A 20,149-nucleotide genomic window follows, 5' to 3' on the forward strand; every position below is an offset into this window, starting at 1 on the left:
GGCTGATGATCGTGGCCTCACCTCTACTGTCCTTCCCACGTCTCCAATTCCCTTCATCCCTCACTGATCAGAAAACTGTTTCCTCCACTTCCGATTGCAAGTCTAGTCTTCTCACCAGTGGGTAAAAGGTGAGTAATGAAGTGATGTTCTTACTGTCGGCACTGCACAGTTTGTGGGGGGTGAGCTGCTGCTAATCGTCGTTTTTCTGAACCTCTTCACTTTGCCTTCCATTGATGTGGTGAGGCCGCCCCGCTCCCCCTTTTGAGAGTTTTATTTCCCTCCACCTTCAGGGAGGCAACAGACGAATGAACGAACACACCAAAAAAAAATCCACAGTTTATTCGTTTAAAAAAAACATAAAAGGAAACCTGAAATTAGGTTTGAAGAGAGCATCTGTGGAGGAAGTAGCAGAGCAGTGGGTCAGTGTGTTCAGAGTTAGAACTATGGTTGTGAGGTGAAGTGAGCTAATTTTAAAGAACTTGCAGTTTAGGAATTATTCCAGTATTGCCAGGACCCTCCAAATTACACATCTAACCTGACGGGTTGGCATTCCCCCTCCATTACTTGTGCAATTTGCGAAGTGTTTGTGACACACTGGGACGGTCGGCATAGCTCCTAACTTCCTTAGGGTGCTACGTGTAAACAAATAATCAAGATCTCGTCAAAAAGTACGAGGAATACCACTCACTTCAGTGTGCACAGTGCACAGAGGGAGCGCTCCCCCGGCGTTATGGAACTCACATTGATTTGGAATCCCCTTATGAAACTCAGTTCTGTCAAGCTGCCCGCAAAAGACAGGTTTGATGGTGAACAGAAGTGACGACGTTTCCGTGTGACTAAAATCACATGGAGAGACGAGATGGATAGGCTGTATTTAAACAATGAGACAAGTATAGTGCAATCTCAGGCAACAATGTTCTGAACTCGTCTCAATCATTAGATACTTTCAGTGCAAACTTACTGCCATACTCATCTTTTAAACTTTAATTTTACCGGGGCATCTGTAACCTCGTCCCAACACGCTAACATCCTTTCTGTGCCGTGACTTCTGAGGTATGTTCAGATGATAAGAGGAAGGACCTGGGTCAGAGGTCCAGTCCGACACACACAACCAGCGTGAATGAAGTTCAGCTGTTGAGGATCGTTTGACTCTCTGTGATCGGACTCATGTAGGGTAATGGGATTCCTTCCTTCTGTGAATACTAACACTGTGCCAAAAACACAACGGTGGCTTTGTGGTCTAGCCAAGCGCTGTACACTTAATGTCAGAAGACTCTTGCAGTGAGACTCCCATCACCTCAGACTGAGGTTCTGGGATGTTCGGTTCGCTGGAGTAGTGTCTGTGACCAGTTGGCATCAGGATACATTCCTCTTCAGTGTCCGGTTCTTCCACCATTCCAGGATTCAACATGGAGGTCATAGCCAAAAGCTGAAGCTCTGAGGGTGCATTGGCCACTGTGTGACGTCGGATGTTCCCACATTTCTCTAGATAGGCCTCGCCTTCCTGCTCGATTAAGGGCGTCAACACAGTCTCATTGGATGCATTCATTTCACACTTGTCAGTCATAAAATCGACCAATTTTGACCTAGGTCCAGCAAATCTTTGATCTGCGGAGGGAAAAAAACATAGACATTTGTAGTGTGTAGTTACTGCAGGTATATCACTGTGCTAGCAAACCCAAAACTGGGTTTAATAGAAAACGTGAGTTTAAAATCCACCTCAACACTGTGAGAATTTACTTCAGTCATAGAGTCATACGGCAAGGAAATAGATTCTTTGGTCAAACCAGTCCATGCCAACCATGTTCCCAAACTGAACTAGTCCCACCTTCCTGTGCTTGGCCCGTATCCCTCCAAACATTTCCTACTCACAAACTTATTCAAGTGTCTTTTAAATGATGTAATTGTACCAGCAAATGGTTGTGAGCAAGTTGTTCCGAACATTGAAACCTGGGTCACTTCCTGATAGCGCATTAACGATGGGATTAAAAATGTCCAATCATTGTGAAAGGCCACTCAGTGCCACCCCGACATGTCTGCCAGTATTTTCAAAGCAAATTTAAAACAAAATGTTTCTAAATGCTGCCTGATCAAGCAGGGTCTTGTCAGATTTTACTGAATCGCCAATATTCAAATGAGTTTGAGAGTAATTTATGCCCAAGTTGCCAAATGCACCCAAACGGAAATCCAACCACCACTCTCCAATTGCACAAACTATTAGAATGTCCAAACTTGTAAAATAAATCACAGCCTTCCTGCATGAAGAGGAAGCCAATTTTGAGAATGCATTCTCCAACTTTTGTTCGTGCTTTTTTTCCTAAAACAAAATGAAAGGCGATAGGGTGAAATTTGTTCAAATACCAAACTGTAATTTCCATTCATACAAACGTAACAACTAGGAGCAGGAGTAGGCCATTCAGCCCGTCGAGCCTGCTCTCTGCCTCAATTCAATGCGATCTTGGCTGATCTCATCTCAGCCTCCACTTTCCTGTTTGCACTTCATAACCCTTCAACCTGTTAACTCATTAAGAATCTGGGTAACCAACCATACTCTGGGGTAGTGAATTCCACAGTCTTGTGACCCTTCGAGAGAAGTAAGTTCTTCTCATCTCAGTTTTAGATCTGCTATCCCTTATCCTAAAACCATGAGCTCTCATTTTATATTGCCATATACGAAGAAACATCCTCTCTGTGTCTACTTTGGTCAATCCCCTTAGCATCTCATTTACCTCAAATAGCTCTCCTCTCATTCTTCTAAACTGCACCAGTTTAGGCCAAAATGCTCAATCTCTCTTCGTAAGACAAACCCTTCAATCACATGAACCTCCTCTGAACTGCCTCCTCTCTCCTCGAGTAAGATGCTCACGGAGCGTGCCCTGAGAGGTTGGTCCTTGTCTGTGAGACGAGTTCCTCTGGAGCATGTAGCAAGCTGAAGTCTCTAGGTACCTGCTTAGACTCCTGTTCCTGATTTGTTCAGTAAGATGGGAAGCTGAATTAATAAGGCGTTTAATGAGCAATAATCCCACTTAACTGGTGACTTGGTACTGCTGAGCAAGAAACTGCACCTCACCACTCGACAAACATATTCAAGACACAGCAGGTTACTCCCTGATGCTGAGATAGGCTTCAGCAGACTTCTCGTGTGATTCTATTGCAAATCTCACCCTCCTTGAGTAAGGGGACCAAAACTGTACACACTTACTCCAGGTACAGTCTCACTAATGCCTTGTATGGTTGCAACAACACCTCCCTACTTTTATACTCTATTCCTTCAGCAAGAAATGTCACAATTCCAGTTGCCTTCCTTGCAGGTTTAGTTCTGTAGTTCACGCACAATGACATATAACAATAATTCAGTGTCTTTGTCCAGAGATATGACTTTGTTACATGGCACCACCTTCCTCAGGTAGCTGACCTTTAAAACACTATTTGTGCTCTGCTTGACTCCGCGTCTCAGAAATGCAGCTTGATTCGTTTCCATCCTATCATATGACTACCGTATTTAATCAGGGAACTGGATCTCTCACCCCCTCTCTGAAGGGTTATGCCCGCAACCTCGACCCCCTTACTCCTCAGATGCTGCCTGACCTGCTGCACTCTTATCAGTTCACATGGCTCGATAAAACGAAGTTGATCAGTTGACCCCTCCATTCCCTCTGTCCGTCACAGCCTCAGATCTATGAGCTACATATTACACACTGATTTCTTACTAGAGTCAACATGCAACAGACAATTCTGCTGACAAGTTTAACAGGTTACCAGCCACAATGTCAAATTGCTGAAATCGAACCTTACTAATACGAGTTTGTATTTATCTTTATGGTCAACCTGTCTCGGTGGTACAACGTGGGAAACTGGGATGACATAGGAGCAAGTGACAGTGTAGACAAGATTGAAAAGCAGTGGGATCATGGGAAAATTGTGTCAAGTCTTACGAAAGAGCTTACATGCATCCAAAGACAGGGACCTTGGTGGTGTCTATGGGAATTGCTTGTTCGTGTGAACACAGAGATAGGAATGTCAGGGCCATCTAAGAGATTAAACCTGGGAGCCTTGAGATAAGATTAAAAATGTGGAAAACATTATGCAGCGGTGTTATACTCTCCTGCTTGCTTGAAGAAAGCATCCAGAGACACCACACTGAAGATCAGTTGTGTAAAGAAAGGGTTAATTGACAGGAGCCAGGTTAAAAAGGAAACCCTGACTAGCTGTCTGCACAGCAGAGAGGCCTGACACCCAGGAACAAGAGCAAATGAGACAAGAGAGAGGGATAGACGGGGGGGGGGGGGGGCTTGAAGACTAAAAGGGCATTGCTGCGAGACAAATCATTCATCGTCTCTACAGTTCAGGTCTTGACAATCTGAGATAGGACGTAAATTGCTGCTTGAGTTTATTGCTCCTGTTTAACTGAAAAGTTAATCATCTTGACCTGATTTTATTCCAATAAAATTGATTCACAACCGAGTTGTGCTGCCAAGTCTTCTTAAAAAAAACAAGAGGTGCAAGATTCCAAATCCTGGCAGGTCCCCACGCTTGAGCTGTTTCAGTCTGAGACGTGGGTCAAGCAGAGGGTGTGGCCGAGAGGCATCTCTGCCTCCCATTGGTCAAACAGAGACTTTGCTCCTACATCATCACTCCTTCCAAAATGGGACAAGTTTGTTTCCTTTTTATGAAGAACTTGCTCAGTTTGTCAGTGAAAGCAACATTCTGCAGTGGCATAGTCAACACGACCCAGCATTTGTGCAGCTTACTTAATGTTGGTGAAACCTGGCACAGGCCCGCGCAGGGCCTAATCAGATACACTCGAGTATCCAGGTACATTCAGAGTGAGCACACACTATGACAGTGAGGGAAGAGCCTGGAGGGACAGCCTGGTGTAGTCTATGATCTGGTGCATGTCCCCCTGAGCACACAGTGTCCTTGCTGCAGCGTTACACTGAGAGTTACTGGGACAGCCCAAGGGGCAGCACTGATGGGCCGAAGCATCCTGTAAGTGGCTCGGGGATGTGCAAGGAGGGCTGTTACAGGCTGGCAGGTATTGTTTGCCAATGCCCATGGATGTTGAGTGCATGGAGCCCATGGAGTGGGCCCTGAGATGTTGGTCCCTGTCTCTAACATGGAGCTCCTCTGGAGCGTGCAGCAAGCTGAAGTCACGAGGTACATTCCATTCCTGACTCCCATTCCTGACGCCCGGCTTGTTCAGCATGATAGGAAGCGGACTATTAATGAGGCGTTTAATGAGCAACAATCCCATTTAACTGGCGATTCAGCGCTGCTGAGAAAGAAACTTCATCGCTCCTCAAACATATAAAAGACACAGCCGGTCACTCCTGATGCTGAGATAGGCTTCGGCAAGTTTCTTGTACGATTCTGTCACAAATCTCACCCTTTTTGAGTAAGGGGACCAAAACTGTGCACAATGCTCCAGGTACTGTCTCACTAATGCCTTGTACAGTTGCAGCAACACCTCCCTACTTTTATACTCCATTCCTATAGCAATAAAAGTCACAATTCCATTTGCCTCCCTTCTGATTCTGTCACAATCACACCTTCGCGCCCCCCCCCCTCAGGCCCCTGCCATTGAACTCAAGTATAGAAGCTACAGCAACATGTCAATCGCGTGCTCCTCATGTTGGGAAGTTACTCAGGATGTCCAGAACTGCCCTTCTTGGAGTTGTGTGATATATCCTGGAGGGGAGGCAGATGGGCTTCCTTTATAATTTCTCATCCAGATGTTGACCCTGCTGACAATGCAGCACTCTGTCAGTACTCTCTGATCCTGCAACCATTCCTGATGAAGAGCTTATGCTTGAAACATCAACTCCCTGCTCCTCGGATACTGCCTGACCTGCTGTGCTTTTCCAGCACCACACTCTAGACTCTGATCTCCAGCATCTGCAGTCCTCACTTTCGCCTACATTAGGATAAAGTGAGGACTGCAGATGCTGGAGATCAGAGTCTAGAGTGTGGTGCTGGAAAAGCACAGCAGGTCAGGCAGGAGAATCGACGTTTCGGGTAAAAGCCCTTCATCAGGAATGAGGCTGGGAGCCTTGGGGGTGGAGAGTTAAATGGGGGTGGGGGGGGGGGTTGGGGCTGGGGGGAAGGTAGCTGAGAGTGCAATAGGTGAATGGAGGTGGGGGGTGAAGGTGATAGGTTGGAGAGGAGGATGGAGCAGATAGGTGGGAAGGAAGATGGACAGGTGGGACAGGTCATGAGGGCGGTGCTGAGCTGGAAGGTTGCTCCTTCTCCTAATGTACTCTAACCTCCGCTGCGGGACATGAATCCCTGACCTTCAGTCTCGGGGGTTAGGGAGGTCCCACAGCGATGAGGCTGATAATGCGGCCGTGAAGCTGGAGCAGGCAGAGGGCGACTAGCAGTTGACAAACACTGAAATCTAGTGACACATCAGACGGACCTGGTGGAGAAACTGGTGGGAGGAGGTGCAGTAGTTTGCTGTAAATAAGTAAAACATGAGGTGTCAGAGGTGGATGAGCGAGTGAAAGCAATAGACAGCAGGATAGGGAGCAATGCAGTGAGGCATTTGTTAGTCTTGGCTGTAGTCACAAAGATGCCTGAAGAGACTTGATCAGAGTCTGGTGATAGGGTTTCAGTCTGTGGTTGGGAAAGAATGCCTACATGACCTGTGAAGTGGAAGGCAGGGGCAGGCGAGATACATGAGGGAAAGATGGCACGAGAGGTTTACCGTTGAATTAGGGACGGCAGCTCCCAAGGGCTGCAAGGGGAAGATCAGGGAGACAACATCGGTGACTGAGAGTTGAAAGGAAACAATGAGCAGTAACCAATAACTCCACCAGGAAACTGAGTCAGACGGCGGCAGTCTGTCTGTGCACAAGCAGTGCAGAGTGTAGGAAATGGGTTTGGGGGTGGATAGGAGTGGGGATATGTGCTCCTCAGGTTAAGGGGGACATACCCAAACGCCAGTGAGAAGGGAATACAGAAAGCTTGAGTACCTGTCTTTGCTTCAATGCCATATTGTTGATGTATGAGTGCCGGGGGAAATCCTATCAGAATTGTTCCAAGACCCCGTCGGGCAGAGTTTTAAAGGGCCCCTGGTGACAGGGACAATGTCAAAGAGCCAGGAAAAGGGCAGGGTGAGCTGTGTTGGGAACAGTTCCCTGATACTGTCCTATCTTCAGGGATGTTTCTGAGACACCCTTACAGACGTCCGTCTGTTTTGAGGCATTTCAGAACTATCTGACCTTGCCTCAGAGGTGCCTACTTGTCCCAGAGAGAGAGGGGGGGGTCTGTCATGGCCCTGATTGGCTCAGCAGCATCGGGAGTCTTAATTGGGCAGAGATCCCACATGCGGCCAATCAGGAAGTCGCTTGACATCAAATCGGGGAGCAACCGCACTGTCCAACCCAGTGCTGGGGCCTGTGGTAAACTACAGTGCGCTGTTTTGCAGAAAGCAGGGCCTATGTCACTTGACAGAATTGCACGGCCGCTCCTGTGCACCTGCCCAGGTATTTCTGTAACATTGCTTTCACCGAGACGTCTTTTCAACCCACGGGGGATGGGACCATCACTGCCAAGGCCAATGTATGTCCCTCATCCCTAATAGCCCTTCAACTGAGTGGCTCTCCAGGGCCATTTCCGAGGGGCAATTAAGAGTGACCCACGTTGCTGTGGGATCTGGAGACACATTTGGGCAGCAAGGTGGCTCAGTGCTGCCTCACAGTGACCCAGGTTCGATTCCAGCCTCGGGCGACTGTCTGCGTGGAGTTTGCACATTCTCCCCGTGTCTGCGTGGGTTCCCTCCGGGTGCTCCAGTTTCCTCCCACAATCCAAAGACTTGCAGGTTAGGTGGATTGGCCACGCTAAATTGCCCGTAGTGTCCAGGGATGTGTAGGTTAGGTGCATTAGGGGTAAATGTAATAGGGTGGGGGAATGGATCTGGATGGGTTACTCTTCGGAGGGTTGGACTTATTGGGCCGAAGGGCCTGTTCCCACATTGTAGGGGATCTATGATTCTATGTAGGCCAGACCAGGTAAGGACAGCAGATTTCCTTCCCTAAAGGACATGAGTGAATCTCTGATGGGTTGAGTCAGCGCCAATCTGGAGTCAACCAGATTCTGTAGCCACTTCCCGGTGAGTTGACTGCGCCGAAGTTTAACTGAAGTAGAAATATTCATCCGCCCTTCAGCAGGGAGGAAGCCTGGTCTCCCTCTTTCGAGAGCAGTGAGTGTGTCTGACTGCACCAACTAAGCAAGCCTCCCGATCAGCTAGCAACCATCTCGACTGTAACTAAACAAACGTGCAACATCAGCTGGGGGCATCATTGAGGGGCTTTAATGGCTGCTCTGTGCCCAGAGATTATAATTGCCCCTGCCCATGGGAACTGCAGCTTGCTTCAAGATGATTGGTCACACTCTGACTGGAATTTTGCAAAGTCAGCAGTTACTGCTCTCTCCCAGCAATGATTTCAACCCCGTGTCCATCCCCTGCCTGTCTGGTCCCTAACCCAAGGTCTCAGAAATACGCAGGCTGCCCCTCATGAAACCCTGCTGCCTGGGTACAGTCAGGGGGGAACCGAGCCCTTTTTACAGCAGTAGCTGCCGTAAGTTCACTCATAGATGGCCACGCTGGATAGCTGTGGAACGGCAGGCAGACTTCCTCCACATCAGGGAACGGTGCGGGTTAGGGAAGTGGGTAACAGGATGGGGCAGGGGGGCAGCTAGCTGGCTAAGAAGGTCAGTAAGATGGCAGAGGTGGATAGGGATGACAGGGCAATTAAGATGAACAGGTGACAGGGTGGATCATTACACTGATGATAAGGCTTCCTCTCAATGAAGAGTTAGATTGTATATTAATCTCTCATCTTATCAGTAGTCCTTCATACAAAGTCCAGATTTACTGCTGCTTGACCTTCTGAAGGCTGATGTTATAAATGCTGGCATGTACCTGTTAGTGATAATTGTTTAGTGCCGACTGTGGGTAGAGACATGTCACTCCCACTGCCCACCGGCCAATTCTAGGCTGAGGAAGGACAACAACACAGTAACAAAATAATGGATCCAAATGCAGATATATTATTTAGTTACAGTCACGTTAAGTGAAGCATATTTTCCAGTAGCAGGATTTGCAGGAACTGTTGAAACTTTGATTAAAATGTTAAAAGTTTATGTTTTCCAAGCATCAGAATGACACGAGATTCTTGAATTCCCTTCCTACTGAGAGGAAGCATTTCATACATACAAATTGTTTACTCCTTCATAAGCAGGAGTGTAAACAGTGGTTCACACATCCCCAAGAGTAAGTTCCAAGCTAGAATCTAATTGAGGGCTTTAGATGGTTCATGGATAATTAGGATTGATACCCTATTGACAACTTTTCAATAGAAAATCAAACTCTGGTTAATAGGTAAAAGAATGACTCCTCAAGATGCTGTGTTGTAAAACGTGGACTATAATAATTGCCTAAATAACACTATTGAAACTCTTACTTTCATTGGCAATTTAAAATGTAATCAGTCACCAAAAAATGCCACAGTGGGTGATTTAAGATTGTGCAATGACTATGAATTATTAGAATCATAGAGTTATACAGCACAGAAACAGGCCCTTTGGTCCAACTCATCCATGCTGACCAGATATCCTAAATTACTCTAGTCCTATTTGCCAACACTTGGCCCATATCCCTCTAAACCTTTCCTATTCATAAACCCATCCAGATGCCTTTTAAATGTTGTAACTGTACCAGCCTCCACCACTTCCTCTGGCAGCTCATTCCATACACGTACCAGCCTTTGTATGAAAAGGTTGCCCCATGGGTCTCTTTTAAATCTTTCCCCTCTTACCTTCAACCTATGTCCTCTAGTTGTGGACTCCCTAACCCCAGGGAAAAGACTCTATCCATGGCCCTTATGATTTTATAAACCTCTATAAGGCCACCCCTCAGCCTCCAACGCTCCAGGGAAAACAGCCCCAGCCTATTCAGCCTCTCCCTGTAGATCAAATCCTCCAACACTGGAAACATCTTTATAAATCTTTCCTGAACCCTTTCAAGTTTAATAACATCTATCCTACAGCAGGGAGACCAGAACTGAATGCAGTATTTCAAATGCACTCTAACCAATGTTCTGTACAGCCACAACATTGCTTCCCAACTATACTCAGCGCACTGACCAATAAAGGCAAGTGTACCAAAAGCCTTAAGTATATACTTAAGCCTTCAGGAATCAGTCTAAAATTACTCTCAGTTCCCATTGCCTTGTTTCCTTTGTAATTCCCAGCAGGGTAATTGCTGTTCCCAAAATGTCTTTCACTACAAGGCCAACAGTGTAGATTCATTTCTCTAACTCTAAGCTAGGTGAATCTACCAGCCTCCTTCAAAACCTCCACATTCAAACCAGGTGTCAGCTCCTGCCAACATTCTGGCAGGGGAACGATAGTGAGTCAGTATTTTCTCTGCTCGACACGCAGGCCAAGCTATATCAATCTCTTGTTCAGGTGAATAGATTTTCGAAAAGCAAATCCTGGGTCACCCTGAGATGCTGCTCCCACAAAACAGATTCGCCTTTGCAAATCACTGGGTGGAGTAACTTCTCTGTTTTCATCATTGTACAACTAGAAACAAGTGAAAGAGCCATGAATCAGGACCATTTCCTCTTTTCAAAGTCTGCCTCCCACCAAGGCCTGATGAAACCACACTCTGTGGATGTGAACAGCAATGCATGTCTTTCCTCTTGCTGCCCATTTTCTGCCTGCCTCAGCTGGAGGTCCTCTGCGGATTGTCCACATCGATAATAGGGCAAAGTGGGGGCACAAACTGTACTGACTGTGGGATAAAGTCGCCACCTCCAAAAAGACCCCACCACCAGGGATATATTTCCCTCCCCACCCCTTTCTGCCTTCCGCAAATACCGTTCCCTCTGTGACTACCTGGTCAGGTCCACGCCCCCCTACAACCCACCCTCCCATCCTGGCACCTTCCCCTGCCACCACAGGAGTTACAAAACCTGCGCCCACACCACCTCCCTCACCTCTATCCAAGGCCCTAAAGGAGCCTTCCACATCCATCAAAGTTTTACCTGCACATCCACTAATATCATTTATTTTATCTGTTGCTCCCGATGCAGTCTCCTCTACATTGGGGAGACTGGGCGCCTCCTAGTAGAGTGCTTTAGGGAACATCTCCGGGACACCCGCACCAATCAACCACACCGTCCCGTGGCCCAACATTTCAACTCCCCCTCCCACTCTGCCGAGGACATGGAGGTCCTGGGCCTCCTTTACCACCGCTCCCTCACCACCAGACGCCTGGAGGAAGAACGCCTCATCTTCTGCCTCAGAACACTTCAACCCCAGGGCATCAATGTGGACTTCAACAGTTTCTTCATTTCCCCTTCCCCCACCTCACCCTAATTCCAAACTTCCAGCTCAGCACCGTCCCCATGATTTGTCCTACCTGCCTATCCTCTTTTCCACCTATCCACTCCACCCTCTCCTCCCTGACCTATCACCTTCATCCCCTCCCCCACTCACCCATTGTACTCTATGCTACTTTCTCCCCACCCCCACCCTCCTCTCACTTATCTCTCCACGCTTCAGACTCTCTGCCTGTATTCCTGATGAAGGGCTTTTGCCTGAAACGTCGATTTTACTGCTCCTCGGATGCTGCCTGAACTGCTGTGCTCTTCCAGCACCACTAATCCAGAGTCTGGTTTCCAGCATCTGCAGTCATTGTTTTTACCCTGTGGGATAAAGTGGCAGATTGCAGGCACGTGCACAGACTTGAAATTCAGGTTGAACCGGTTGTGTTCCTGCAGAGTAAATAGGAAAGCTGGAAATTCCAACATTGGAATCGCTTTGAGAAAATGGTCAGGATACCAGACATTTATTGCGAGAGAAAAAAACGGGACTGTCCTGGCAAAACGTGGGAGTCCTCGCTGTCTTTGCCTCCAGGAAAGTTGTGGCCCACACTAGAAACCTCTGCAAACCTGCAGTCTGCCTCTGAAAAGCCTATTCCCGAAAATGTCTCCCTCCTCCCTCTTCCCTATAGCAATGGGAATCACATCTGGATCCAAGTAGAACTGCTAATTGGTTATTTTTGTTTCCAGCTCCACTTCCTCTTAAAAGTGAGTGAATAGTTTAACGGGTACACAGTTTGCAATTTGAGAACCATAAGACCTTTCTGAGACTTTGACAGGCTCAGCAAATACTCACGGTAAGATTAGCTGTCACTGCCTGCTAGCAGACACACCTTGCACCTTCTCTTCATAAAACAATCTGAATCTTCCTTTGACCTCTTATCAACCAAACAATCAAACTACCAAACCTTAATATCAGGCAGACTCTACAACAGAGCAGATAAAACCTTTCATGAAACCCTGAATGAAAAGCAAAAGATACAGTCCTAAAACAATAACCATATTCACCTCACAACTGTAACATTGCAAATAGAATTGTAGATACTGTGGAGTGAGTTTAGGGTCTGGGGTCTAATCAAGAGAGAGAGAGAGAGAGAGAGAGAGAGAGAGATAGACAAAGAGTGATTATATGACAGCGATTTAAATACATTACTCTGCAGTTATCAGAATGTATCAGAGTGAGGATCCTGCTGTTTGTGATCTGACCCACTGGGTTCATTAGAGTTTTCAAACGTCCCAGAATGTGCTTTTATTGACTTTATCTCTAGATCTTTCCAGATTACTAAGGAGTTGATTGCTCACAAAGGTTTTGCTCCTGCAAATTCTTTGTGTTTCATTTATTCCAGAGTCTTACAGCATGGAAACAAGACTCTCTGTCCAATCAGTCCATGCAAACAGGTTTCCCAATCTAAACTAGTCCCACCTCCCTGTGCTTGGCCCATATCCCCTTCAAACATTTCTTATTCATGTACTTATCCAAATCTCTTTTAAACATTGTAACTGTACCTGCATCCACCACTTTCTTTGGCAGTTCATTCCACACACAAACCACTCTGTAAGTAAAATGATTGCCCCTCATGTTCTTTTTAAATCTTTCCCCTCTCGCCTTAAAAATATGCCCCCTAGTTTTGAATTCCCCCCACCCCAGGAAAAAGACCCCTGTCATTCACTTTAGCTATGCCCCTTATGATTTTATAAATTTCAATAAGGTCACCCCTCAACCTCCTACACTGCAGTGAAAAAGATCCCAGCCTATCCAGTCTATGTATATATCACAAAAACTCCAGTCTCAGCAATGTCCTGGTAAATCCTTTCTGAACTCTTTCCAGTTTAATAATATCCTTCCTATAACAGGGAAATCAGAATTACACATAGTACTCCAGAAGAGGCCTCACCAACATCCTGTACAACCTCAACATGATGTCCCAACTCCTAGACGTAAAGGTCAGAGCAATGAGGGCAAGTGTGCTAAACACCTTCTTAACCAGCCTGTCTCTCTGTGATGCAAATGTTAAAGTGCTATGTACCTGAACCCCTAGGTCTCTCTGTTTGACAACACTGCCCAGGGCCCTACCATTAATTGTATACACCCTGCCTTGTTCGCTTTACCAAAATGCAATACCTCACGTTTATCCAAATTCAACTGCCACTCCTCAGCCCATTGGCCCAATTGATCAAGATTCCTTTGTAATCTTAGATAACCTCTTCACTGTCTACTACACCACCAATTTTCATATCGTCCACAAACTTACTAACCATGCCTTCTGTATTCTCATCCAAATCATTTCTACAAATGACAAACAAAAGTGGACCCAACACCACTCCCTGTGGAACACCCACTGGTCCCAGGCCTCCAGTCTGAAGAACAATCTCCACTATCCCTGATTCTTGTCATTAAGCCAATTTTGTATCCAATTGGCCAGCTCATCCTGAATCCCATGTGATCTAACTTTACCAATTAGTCTATCAGGCAGAACTTTGTCAAAGGTTTTCCTACGGTCAAAGTAATCAATGCCTACCCTCATCAACCTTTTTGCGTACCTTCATTAAAAAAAACTCAATCAAGTTTGTGAGACAAGATTTCCCACGCATAAAGCCATGCATGGGAAATCATTCCTTGCCTCTCCAAAAGCATGTAAATCCTACCTTTCAGGATCACCTCCAACAACTTTACCCACCAGTGAAGTCAGACTCCCAGGTCTACAGTTTCCAGGTTTCTCCTTACAGCCTTTCTTAACCAATGGCACGACATTAGCCACCCTCCAGTCCTCCAGCACCTCATCTGTGTTTATAGATAATACAAACCTTTCTGCAAAGGGTCCTGCAATTTCCTCCCTAACTTCCCAAAACGTCTAGGGATACACTTGATCTTGCATCTGAGAAATGTACTGACTGGAAACATTCCTGTTCAAAATAGTTCATGACTAGGCTGCACAGAACTTCGTGTTTAAGGAAACTACTTGAAGAGACATACGATTAATGGGGAACATATGTGGGACTCAGAGCTGTCTCACGGAATCTCCTGAAGCATAGTGTAGGTTACTCTCTCTCTTCAACCTTCTCTATCTGACACGGGTTTCATTGGGGGCCTGTGTCTATATGAACCAACCCTCAACTTGTCAGAACAGGAGTTGACTGTCTTACAATGTTAACATGATCTGCATCCAGCTCCCCTGCCATTACCTCACTCTAGCTGTGGCAAGGAAATTCCAAGGCCGGCTAAACTTCCCAACCTTTCAGCCAGGGGCTCTTTTCTCTTGGAGAAAGAAGGAAGGATTAGAGAATTGACAGAAGTTGACATATAGACAACAGTACTGGTATTTATAGGGATAAAACAGTGGGAAGGAATCAAGTGGGGTGGCATGGTGGGTAGCTCAGTGGTTAGCACTGCTGCCTCACAGCACCAGAGATCTGGGTTCGATTCCTGCCTCAGGTGACTGTCTGTGTGGAGTTTGCACGTTCTCCCCTTGTGTCTGTGTGGGTTTCCTCCGGGTTTCTCCCACAATCCAAAGATGTGCAGGTCAGGTGCATTAGTCAGGGGTAAATATAGGATAATAGGGTAGGGGAATGGGTCTGGGAGGGTTCCTCGTCAGAGGGTCAGTGTGGACTTGTTGGGCAGAAGGGCCTGTTTCCACACTGTAGGGGTTCTATGAATATTCTCCAGGTGCACACTGGCCCTTTAAAGAGATGCTGGTGAATTGTGGGATACCCCAGTAGTGGGGAGTTGTTTCAGGAATGGCATGGGGTGGAAATTCTGTCAAAGGGAGGCACTAGGCACAGGGTACATGGTTAATGAGGCACATTTATAACGTCATGCTGAGAAATCCTGCTCGGCCTCACCATCAATGAAACTCCAAGACCCTAGAAACAACTTGAACTGAGCCAAAAACACGCAAGGTACAGTTCTCAGAAACAATTGCCACATTAATGTACTCAATGCTGGGGTTGTGGAGAGGGAGATGAAGGACAATGGCGCAGGTGATTAGGAGATAGAAATTGAGAGTTAACGGGGAGGGAGTTTGGGAGAGTGAAGTGGGGTTGGGTGATTGGAGATTGGAGTCATTTGGTGGAGGGTTGCCAGGGTAGGAGGGAGGAGGGGTTGCAAGGGAGGGACAATGAAGTGAAAGATGGCACATTAAGAGATCTGGGGGAGGGAGATTTCCGGGAGAGTGAAGATACCATGATTGTGGGAAAGTTTGACTAGGGAGAGAGTGTGACCAGGAGGAAGAGTGTGAATGCAAGGTAGAGTGACCGGGGGAGGGAGTGACCGGGGGAGAGAGTGACCGGGGGAGGGAGTGGCCGGGGGAGAGAGTGACCGGGGGAGAGAGTGGCCGGGGGAGAGAGTGACCGGGGGAGGGAGTGACCGGGGGAGAGGGTGACTGGGAGGAGACAGTGTGATCGGAGAAGAGTTTGACCGGAGGAAGAGTGTGACTGGGGAACCATATAAAGCTACTGTACCTCCCACTTAACAAAATGCAGATCCCCAGAGCTTGACTTAGTGTGGACTCAACTCCCTCCACTCCTGGCCTTGAGGTGAAGCCCAGCATGATCTCATTTGGAAGGTCTGTTATCCTGAACTGTTATTTCTCTATTTTTATAATTTATTGCTGGACTTTATATTTAAGAGTTACACAGTTTTATTTTAATCTTTATGGAATAGCTCCCACAGATTTTATATCTGGAAATATGATTTTGCAACTCTAAGACATAAAGTATAGCAGACATCAATTCAAGGCCATGAAGACTAAGCAGCCTCGCTGATTGGGAATGGTCGCGAGGTGATGAGGGACAGGCACAATCCAATCAATGGATTAAAGAATCATAAACTCATGCAATTGGTCTATGGTTCTGGCAAGCAACTTATTGTTAACACTGGAAATGGATCCAATAACTGACGCTGAGGGGTGAGCTGACAGAGGTAAATAAAATTATGAGTGGCATGTATAGGGTGGGTAGTTGGAGTCTGTTTCCTAGAGTGGAAATGTCAATGCTAGGGGACACTGGTTCAAAGTGAGAGAGGTTAAGTTGAAAGGAGATGTGCGAGGCAGGTTTTTCACACAGTTGGTGGTAGGTGTCTAGAATGTGCTGCCAGGGGACGTGGTCAAAGCAGATATGATAGCATTTTTTAAGCAGCATTGAGATAGATGTATGAACCAACAGGAAATAGAGGGATACAGACCATGTGCAGGCAGATAGGATCAGGTTGGAATGGCATCATGGTCAGTGCAGATATGTTGGGCCGAAGGGCCGGCTCCTGTGCTGTACTGTTCTTTACATCTATGTAAGTGAATGGCAGTTGGCTTGACAGATTTGGTATCATTGTGCATGATAAATGGGTCATTAAAAACCTGAAGACCACAGGAGGAAGCTTAATTTAAAATAAACTAACACTTCTGGAACACAAAACTAGTCATTAGTAATGCTGATTATGAAGCTACATTGATTATCATAAAACCTATCCTGTTCACAAATACACTTCAGGGAAGGAAATGTGCCTTCCTTACTTGGTCTGGTCCACACGTGACTCCAGAACCATGGTAACTGCCCTTGGAAATAGCTTATATCAAGGGTTATGAGAGATGGTGTGAATCAGTACAGCTAAGCTGTCTGGATTACTGGTTACAGAGCAGTACCACCTAGTTACTGAATCCTGACCCCCCAGTTACTGAATCCTGACACTGTGACCCCCCTGTTACTGAATCCTGACCCTGCCCTCAGTTACTGAATCCTGACCCTGTGACCCCCCAGTTACTGAATCCTGACACTGTGACCCCCCTGTTACTGAATCCTGACCCTGCCCTCAGTTACTGAATCCTGACCCTGTGACCCCCCAGTTACTGAATCCTGACCCTGTGACCCCCCCTGTTACTGAATCCTGACCCTGTGACCCCCCCAGTTACTGAATCCTGACCCTGCCCTCAGTTACTGAATCCTGACCCTGTGACCCCCATTACTGAATCCTGACCCTGTGACCCTGCCCTCAGTTACTGAATCCTGACCCTGTGACCCCCCAGTTACTGAATCCTGACCCTGTGACCCTGCCCCCAGTTACTGAATCCTGACACTGTGATCTTCCACCATTCCTAGCTAGTGGGTGAATGGGCTGCCATTTAAAGGTGGGCGTTAGACATTGTGTGATGGCGCTGTGTGAGAATCCTGTCCCTTGTGTCTTTGCTGTGAGTCTTCCTGTTGTGACACTGATGTTTCTAATGCATTATAATCTACCACAAACTGTTTATCCCCATTCCCCAATGTATGCAAATAGGATCGAGCGGCAAATTCTGAAGATGATCACAAATCTAAGCTGGTTTGACCTAGGAGTTTGTAGGTCACATAATCTGTGGGCATAAGTTAAGAGATTCCTGCACAGGTATGGGGCAATTATTCTTTTTACTTACAGTCAACTGTATCGGGCTTAAATAGAGGGATGAGATGAAGAGGGGAAATAAATTCTACAAGGCAATTTCTGGGCCTGGGGTTCACGATGTGCAATTGCCTCAAATTGAATTCTGTTACAGAGACGGGCAGTGCATACACCTCATGCTACTATCCGTGTAATCAATTCTGAAATCTCAAGTATCACATCAGCTCCACACAATCCAATCCTTGAGATGAATAGCCACAGCCAACGTTACTCTGAATGGATTCCGACAAACTCAAGCTCTTCAGAAGCCAGGGACAATCAATTTGATGGGTTGCAAAATGTTCCAATAATGGCCAGAGGTATCTTTCTACAATTAGTTTATCAAACAAAGTGTGCAGTATTTAATGAATGTGAATTACTCATGTTATTCTTTACCTTCCCATTACAGTGACCGCCTACACTCACAGTTATATTCTCTTCACACGGTGTATAAGTCAAAGGGTATTTTTAAGGTGGAGAGGGTTCAGAAAAGATTTACCATGATTTTACTGGGAATGGAAGATTTGAGTTATAAGGAGACACTGGAAAGGCTGGGATTATTTCATTGGAACTCAGGAGGCTGGCACATGACCCTTATAGAGGTTTATAAAAACCATGGAGGGTATAGCTAAAGTGACTGGCAGGTGCCTTTGCCCTGGGGTGGAGGATTTCAAGACTAGGGAACATTTATAAGGTGAGAGGGAAAAGATTTGAAAAAGACATGAGGGGCAACTTTGTTTTACAGAGAGTGGTTTGTGCGTGGAATGAACTGCCAGAGAAAGTGATGGATGCAGATACAGTCACACTGTTTAAAAGATGTTTAGGTAAGCACATGAATAGGAAATGTTTGGAGGGGTATGGGCCAAGCGCAGGCAGGTGGGACTAGTTTAGTTTGGGGTAATGGTGGGCATGGACTGGTTGAGCCGAAGGGTCTGTTTCTGTGCTGTATGACCCTATGACTCTGTTATTTAGAATAGGATTTGTAGTCTTCAAAGGCCAAGTTATATGTGGTAATGGAGATCATTTGAACTTTGTTATAAAATGGGTGACAGCAAGTTGACAGACCATTATATTGGTCCCCTGGCCAAAATGAGAGGAGACATAAAGCAGACTATCAACTCATTTCCCCACGTTGCACCCAGCCAATTTGTGTAGTAAATCAATGCTCAGGAGACGACTGGGTCAGCTGATAAATACCTTGTACTTCAAAAAATTCTCCAGCCACAATGATATAAACAAATCCCTGAGAAACAATAGTCCAAACTGGCAAAAGCCAGGGAGAATCATAGAATCCCTACAGTGTAGAAGCAGGCTATTCGGCCCATCAAGTGCATACTGACCCTCTGAAGGTCATCCCACCCAGACCCACTGTAATCCTGCATTTCCCATGGCTAATCTACCCAGCCTGCCTCTCCCTGTACACTATGGCAATTTAGCATGGCTGTACCACCTCACCTGCATATATTTGGACTGTGGGAAGAAACCCCAGAGCGAACCCATGCAGACACGAAGAGAACATGCAAACTCCACGCAGACAGTCGCCCAAGGGTGGGATCAAACCCAGGTCCCTGGCACTGTGAGGCAGCAGTGCTAGCCAATGAGCCACTATGCCATCCTATGTGGCTGCAATTTGTCTCCCTCATCACTGCCCACTCCTCCCTCACCTACAAACAACAAATGGCATTGACTTACCAAGTATGTGCACTGTATCAACAGCTTTCCTGTCCCTGGAGAGCAGTCCATAGGTGCCCAGATAAGGGGAGACAACTAACTGCACCAGACGCTCCAGCTGGATGTATTCCTCACTTGGGCCTTTAGGCTCATGAGCTCCCTGGTGAAACAAAAGGCAACAGTAAAAGAAGACACTTTCAACTGTTAGCCGCGAAACATCGAGAGGGCAACGGTATTTTCTGGGTTCTTTCGTGCTGTGGATGACGTGCCTGAGAAGGTAGGCCTGACAGCCTGAATGTTTCCGGCTGGCTCTCTCCTCGTCCTGTCTGAGCAGGCCTGAACCAGGATCAGGAGTGAGATCAGGGCCTCAGTGTCGGATTGGAGCAGAGATCACAGACCATCGAATCCCGACAGTGTGGAAACAGGCCCTTTGGCCCAATAGGGTCTATGAACAGTAACCCACCCAGACCCATTCCCACACATTTAATTCCTAACTAATGCACCCAACCTACACCTCCATGCACACTGTGGACAATTTAGCACACCTAATCTGCACACCTTTGGATTGTACCAATGTTCTCCTTTGAAGTTCCACCCTTTTTAGAAACTGGAATTAAAATGACCACAAAACCCCTGAAAACGCCCCGATCTAAGACTTGAAATTGGCAGTGTCATTATAATTTGG

General features: G+C 46.5%; 1 protein-coding gene across 3 annotated transcripts in view; it reads right to left on the minus strand.

Annotated features, from left to right (window-relative positions):
* Positions 1-324: 324 nt before the first annotated feature.
* LOC132824148 (proline-rich protein 5-like) overlaps positions 325-20,149 on the minus strand; it is a 142,264-nt gene continuing 122,439 nt past the window's right edge. For all 3 annotated transcript variants that reach the window (XM_060838412.1, XM_060838410.1, XM_060838411.1), the window contains 2 exons: positions 19,486-19,624; positions 325-1,608 (listed from right to left, as the gene is read on the minus strand). In XM_060838412.1, the coding sequence (XP_060694395.1) occupies positions 1,241-1,608; positions 19,486-19,624 (507 nt within the window). In that variant the 3' untranslated portion in view covers positions 325-1,240. The remainder of the gene's footprint in view (positions 1,609-19,485; positions 19,625-20,149) is intronic.

The sequence above is a fragment of the Hemiscyllium ocellatum genome, chromosome 18, assembly GCF_020745735.1.
Source record: "Hemiscyllium ocellatum isolate sHemOce1 chromosome 18, sHemOce1.pat.X.cur, whole genome shotgun sequence".
Classification (NCBI taxonomy): Eukaryota; Metazoa; Chordata; class Chondrichthyes; order Orectolobiformes; family Hemiscylliidae; genus Hemiscyllium; species Hemiscyllium ocellatum.